This window comes from Labeo rohita, unplaced genomic scaffold (assembly GCF_022985175.1).
Source record: "Labeo rohita strain BAU-BD-2019 unplaced genomic scaffold, IGBB_LRoh.1.0 scaffold_1938, whole genome shotgun sequence".
In the NCBI taxonomy this organism is placed as follows: domain Eukaryota; kingdom Metazoa; phylum Chordata; class Actinopteri; order Cypriniformes; family Cyprinidae; genus Labeo; species Labeo rohita.
The window spans coordinates 5,627-12,287 of NW_026128152.1; the positions used below are offsets into that span (position 1 = coordinate 5,627).

The window sequence follows — 6,661 nt, forward strand, 5'->3', positions numbered from 1 at the left end:
AATGGCATTATGGTTTTGAAATTTTAGTTAAAAAGACTGGGTATAGTGTTTTAGCAATCGAGAAGAAGAATCAGTGTTTCTGTCCACTTCACTTATTGTCCATACAGCAGGTCAAATACCCAACCCAATATCCAATAATTTCACCTAATAATACCAAAAATACACAAACATTTAATGTTTGGGAATTAAAAATTATTTGTATTTCTATCAAGAATCAGGACAAATTGTACATAAACCATGAGAAGTGTGAATTATTGGACTAAATGAACAATTTATTTATTTTTCGTTTTATTTTGTTTTGAAGACCAAATTGTGAAAAATTATCCAAAGGTATTCAGACACTCTTCCTCTGTTTAATTTTATGAAGACATTTTCACTTTATTAAACAGTTTTCTTCTGTCTTCTCTCTTTCTCTCAATGCAGGTTAAGCTGCTGTGAAATGACAGATGAAGGTTGTTCTGCTGTGACTTCAGCTCTGAAATCAAACCCATCACACCTGAGAGAACTGAACCTGAGCTGGAATAAACTAGGAGACTCTGGAGTGAAAAACCTCAGTGATCTACTGATGAACACACAATTCAAGCTGGAGAAACTAGAGTTAGTATCATTATACTGTACAGCAGTGACAGTGAAATTAAAGTTTACTGACAAGATTTCAGTGCTTATTGTGATTTATTTATCCAGATACATAATTTATTTCCAAAAATTAATGTACCCTTGTGATCTTTAATGAAAATAACTTTCCCCTCACAAAAACGTTTCTTCTCTGGTCTGATGACGTGAGGGTGTTAAACCTGTCAGTCACATGAGATCACAGCAATAACAAACAACAATTATCCAGCTTCTCATTAAAAATGAATTCATGACCTGCATTTTTTTCTTGTTCAGAAAAGTTGTTTCACTCAGACATTCATCACAATAAGAACATTAAAGCTGCAAGCAGCGATGAAAGGGCCCTCGCACCCGGGCTCACCGCCGATCGGTGGCGAATGGTGGGCACTATGCTTTTCAAATAGTAAATTTTAGGAGGAATATGTCAAAGTCATTAAGATGTGCCAAACTTCCTGCTGCCAGCTGGTGGCGCTATGTCTATAACTGAATATTGGCATGTAGATGTGTTCAGGCCAGCACTTTTGTCAAATATATGAAGTTTGGTGCAGATTGAACACAGTATGCTTGAGCTAGTGTAAGACATTACATATCTTGTTGCCAACAGGTGGCGCTATGATTATAACTGAATATTGGTCTTTAGATGTCTTCAGGCAAGTACTCTTACCAAACATGTGAAGTTTGGTGCAGATCAGACATTGCATGTTTAAGTTAGTGTAAAATAAGTCATTTCCTGTTACCAACAGGTGGCGCTATGATAATAACTGAATATTGGCCTCTAGATGTGTTCAGGCCAGGACTCTTATCGAACATGTGAAGTTTGGGGCAGATCGGACTTCATATGGCTGAGTTATAACAGATTCTATTCCCATGGCGAAACATCAAACTTTGTCAAGCCGCCATGGACACGCCCTCTAACGAAAACTCAAGATCTTCACAATTTAACATTGCAAAGGCCTTTAGAGTAGACTGACCAAATTTGGTGTTGATCTGAATAAATCTTTAGGAGGAGTTCATTACAGAGTACAACATGTCACTTCCTGTTGTCAGTAGGTGGCGCTATGATTAAAAGTGAATATGAGCATGGGCATGTGTTCAGGACCAGACTCTTATCAATCATGTGAAGTTTGGGGCAGATCAGACATTGTATGGCTGAGTTATAACAACTTCCTTTTTCATGGCGAATCATCGAAATTTGACAGGCCGCCACGGACACGCCCTCCAGCGAAAACTCTAGATCTTCGCAATTTAACGTCACAAAGGGCTTTAGATTAGACTGACCAAATTTGGTGTTGATCAGAATAAATCTCTAGGAGGAGTTCGTTCAAGTATGACACCTGGAAATGGCAAAAATGACACAAAATTTGCCTGGAAAAATTAAAATAACTTACTTCCTGTTGGGATTTGGATTTCGTACCTGGAGACTTTTTTGTAGGTATTGGTGTGTTGCATGTGTGTGCCGATTTTCATACATGTATGTAAAACGTAGCTCGAGGCGCACTCCGCTGAAAGTGTATAGGTGGCGCTGTCGAGCCAATTTACCACACCCACTTCTGAGACCCATATCAGATGTAAATTTTTGCCAGTTGTGATGCGTGTGCAAAGTTTCATGAGTTTTCGGGCATGTTTAGGCCCTCAAAAATGCGATTCATTTTGGAGAAGAATAATAATAATAATAATTAAAGCTGCAAGCAGCGATGAAAGGGCCCTCGCACCCGGGCTCACCGCCGATCGGAGGCGAATGGTGGGCACTATGCTTTTCACATAGTAAATTTAGGAGGAATCTGTCAAAGTCATTAAGATGTGCCAAACTTCCTGCTGCCAGCTGGTGGCGCTATGCCTATAACTGAATATTGGAATGTAGATGTGTTCAGGCCAGCACTTTTATCAAACATATGAAGTTTGGTGCAGATTGAACATAGTATGCTTGAGCTAGTGTAAGACATGACATATCCTGCTGCCAACAGGTGGCGCTATGATTATATCTGAATATTGGTCTTTAGATGTCTTCAGGCCAGTACTCTTACCAAACATGTGAAGTTTGGGGCAGATCAGACATTGCATGTTTAAGTTAGTGTAAAACAAGTCATTTCCTGTTGCCAACAGGTGGCGCTATGATAATAACTGAATTTTGGCCTCTAGATGTGTTCAGGCCAGGACTCTTATCGAACATGTGAAGTTTGGGGCAGATCGGACATTGTATGGCTGAGTTATAACAACTTCTATTCCCATGGCGAAACATCGAACTTTGTCAGGCCGCCACAGACACGCCCTTCAACGAAAACTCAAGATCTTCACAATTTATCATGGCAAAGGCCTTTAGATTAGACTGACCAAATATAATGTTGATTTCATGAAATCTCTAGGAGGAGTTTCTTACAGCGTAAAACATGTCACTTCCTGTTGCCAGCAGGTGGCGCTATGACTATAACTGAATATGGTCATGGGTATGTGTTCAGGACCAGACTCTTATCAAACATGTGAAGTTTGGGGCAGATCAGACATTGTATGGCTGAGTTATAACAACTTCCTTTTTCATGGCGAATCATCGAAATTTGACAGGCCGCCACGGACACGCCCTCCAGTGAAAACTCTAGATCTTCGCAATTTAACGTCACAAAGGGCTTTAGATTAGACTGACCAAATTTGGTGTTGATCCGAATAAATCTCTAGGAGGAGTTCGTTTTAATATGACGCCTGGAAATGGCAAAAATGACACAAAATTTGCTGAGAAAATTAAAAATAACCGACTTCCTGTTGGGTTTTGGATTTTGCTCCAAGAGACTTTTTGTAGGTATTGGTGTGTTACATGTGTGTACCGATTTTCATACATGTACGTGAAACGTAGCGGGAGGGGCACTTCATTGAAAGTGAATAGGTGGCGCTATCGAGCCATTTTGCCACACCCACTTCTGAAACCCATATCAGACGTAAATTTTCACCAGTTCTGATGCGTGTGCAAAGTTTCATGACTTTTCGGGCATGTTTAGGCCCTCAAAAATGCGATTCATTTTGGAGAAGAAGAAGGGCCCTCGCACCCGGGCTCACCGCCGATCGGTGGCGAATGGTGGGCACTATGCTTTTCACATAGTAAATTTAAGAGGAATATGTCAAAGTCATTTAGATGTGCCAAACTTCCTGCTGCCAGCTGGTGGCGCTATGCCTATAACTGAATATTGGCATGTAGATGTGTTCAGGCCAGCACTTTTATCAAACATATGAAGTTTGGTGCAGATTGAACATAGTATGCTTGAGCTAGTGTAAGACATGACATATCCTGCTGCCAACAGGTGGCGCTATGATTATATCTGAATATTGGTCTTTAGATGTCTTCAGGTCAGTACTCTTACCAAACATGTGAAGTTTGGGCAGATCAGACATTGCATGTTTAAGTTAGTGTAAAACAAGTCATTTCCTGTTGCCAGCAGGTGGCGCTATGATTATAATGGAATATTGGCCTTCAGATGTGTTCAGGCCAGGACTCTTATCGAACATGTGAAGTTTGGGGCAGATCGGACATTGTATGGCTGAGTTACAACAACTTCTATTCCCATGGCGAAACATCGAACTTTGTCAGGCCGCCACAGACACGCCCTTCAATGAAAACTCAAGATCTTCACAATTTAACATGGCAAAGGCCTTTAGATTAGACTGACCAAATATAATGTTGATTTCAAGAAATCTCTAGGAGGAGTTTCTTACAGCGTAAAACATGTCACTTCCTGTTGCCAGCAGGTGGCGCTATGACTATAACTGAATATGATCATGGGCATGTGTTCAGGACCAGACTCTTATCAAACATGTGAAGTTTGGGGCAGATCAGACATTGTATGGCTGAGTTATAACAACTTTCTTTTTCATGGCGAAACATCGAAATTTGACAGGCCGCCACGGACACGCCCTCCAACGAAAACTCTAGATCTTCGCAATTTAACGTCACAAAGGGCTTTAGATTAGACTGACCAAATTTGGTGTTGATCCAAATAAATCTCTAGGAGGAGTTCGTTTTAATACGACGCCTGGAAATGGCAAAAATGACACAAAATTTGCTGAGAAAAGGAAAAATATCCAACTTCCTGTTGGGTTTCGGATTTTGCTCCAAGAGACTTTTTTGTGGGTATTGGTGTGTTACATGTGTGTACCAATTTTCATACATGTACGTGAAACGTAGCGGGAGGGGCACTTCATTGAGCGTGAATAGGTGGCGCTGTCGAGCCATTTAGCCACACCCACTTCTGAAACCCATATCAGACGTAAATTTTCACCAGTTCTGATGCGTGTGCAAAGTTTCATGACTTTTCGGGCATGTTTAGGCCCTCAAAAATGCGATTCATTTTGGAGAAGAAGAAGAAGAAGAAGAAGAAAAAAAAAAAAAAAAAAAAAAGGCCCTAATAAATAAATAATAAACAGTGCAATTCCAATAATAATAATAAACAGAGGGTCCTCACACCATCGGTGCTCGGGCCCTAAAAATATGATCACAAAATGTTGTATCTGGATATAAACTACAATCTTAAAATGTCTTGAAGTAAATTTTGATTTATGAACAGAATTTTTTTGATTTGTTACATTTAAACTCCATTTTTACATTTACATTAATGTTATTTTAAAATGATTCTATAGTTGATCCTGTGTTTCAATTACATTACAAATCACAAATCATTTTTTGTCTGACTAAAGATTCTCCAGACTTGAAATGTAACTAGTATCCTCAAATCCTGTTTAGTTTATGGCTGTATGAATGTTTATTATTTTGTTTTTAGGTTTTAGCAACATTTTATTTATTGCACTGTATGGTGTTTACTCATGATTCATTTAACTCACACATGAACAGCATGTCTGATTCATTGTCTTTTCTCTTTCTGTCTTCAGTCTGTGTAGATGCAGTATTACAGAGAAACAGTGTCTCATCCTGACTTCAGCTCTGAAATCAAACCCATCACACCTGAGAGAACTGAACCTGACAGGGAATAAACTGGGAGACTCTGGAGTGAAAAACCTCAGTGATCTACTGATGAACACACAATTCAAGCTGGAGAAACTAGAGTTAGTATCATTATACTGTACAGCAGTGACAGTGAGATTAATTTACTGTTCAGTTTATTTTAAGTGTTTTGTGTGTGTTTGTGACTGTACACTCAAAAAATATTTATTGCCTTTTTTTCATTTTAATTAAAATGAGCTAAAGTAACATGTTTTTGAGCATTCTGTAACAATTTCATTGTGTTCACTCTACCTAATATATTTCAAATTGAAACTGATTTAATTTATTTGTGTTGAAACTACATTAATATTTTTGTTGACGTAACTAACTGAGCAGTTGATTTGTAGTTCCCAGCATGATTTGTAAGGAACTTCATGATTGTAAATTTAGGGATGAAGTGTTATTTTATGTGTTTTTTGTAAAGGGAAATACATGTTAGTGTTTAATGTTCAGTTATGCTGGACAGTTTCTGTAATGTTGTTGAATTTTGTGGTTCCCATTATGCAGAAGAGTGATGTTTGTGTTTAGACTGTGACTCTTGAGTAATAGATATTCAAATATCAGCACTGACACCAGTTTTTATTCATATTCATTATTGTGTATAATTATGAGTGAAACTGCTTGTTTATAATAATAATAATAATAATAATAATAATTAGGCCTCAGTGAATAAATAAATAAATATATAGTTATTTGTTTCCACAAGATATTGTTTGACAAATGTAGTTGAGCTGAAACCAAACTAATGTAGATTCATTTAATGTAAACCAGCTAAATTGTGTTAATCCAACTAAACAATTTTCATTTGAATGAAATAAGTTAAATTGTAAAAACATTCTTTAGTAAAATTAATTATGCATAACTAATTTATTTTTTGACTGTATGACATTTATTTATGATGTATTTATTAACACATAAACTTTACATGGATCTGATTCATTGTCTTTTTTCTTTCTGTTTTCAGTCTGTGTGATTGCAGTATTACAGAGAAACAGTGTCTCATCCTGACTTCAGCTCTGAAATCAAACCCATCACACCTGAGAGAACTGGACCTGAACTAATCACTTA

The 6,661-nt window shown here is 37.8% G+C and overlaps 1 protein-coding gene across 1 annotated transcript; it reads left to right on the top strand.

The window, feature by feature from the left end:
• The first annotated feature begins 402 nt into the window (after nt 1-402).
• LOC127159145 (ribonuclease inhibitor-like) lies at nt 403-6,654 on the top strand. The gene is made up of 3 exons (XM_051102041.1): nt 403-597; nt 5,482-5,655; nt 6,558-6,654. The coding sequence occupies exons 1-3, from the start codon at nt 440-442 to the stop codon at nt 6,652-6,654; spliced, it is 429 nt and encodes a 142-aa protein (XP_050957998.1). The 5' UTR covers nt 403-439.
• The last annotated feature ends 7 nt before the right edge of the window (nt 6,655-6,661 follow it).

What these genes read in the sequence shown, in the direction of transcription:
- LOC127159145 (XM_051102041.1), top strand. Translation starts at nt 440, where the DNA reads ATGACAGATGAAGGTTGTTCTGCTGTGACTTCAGCTCTGAAATCAAAC. An exon ending in TTCAAGCTGGAGAAACTAGA is followed by an intron (nt 598 to 5,481) that starts GTTAGTATCATT and finishes TTCTGTCTTCAG; the next exon opens with TCTGTGTAGATGCAGTATTA. An exon ending in TTCAAGCTGGAGAAACTAGA is followed by an intron (nt 5,656 to 6,557) that starts GTTAGTATCATT and finishes TTCTGTTTTCAG; the next exon opens with TCTGTGTGATTGCAGTATTA.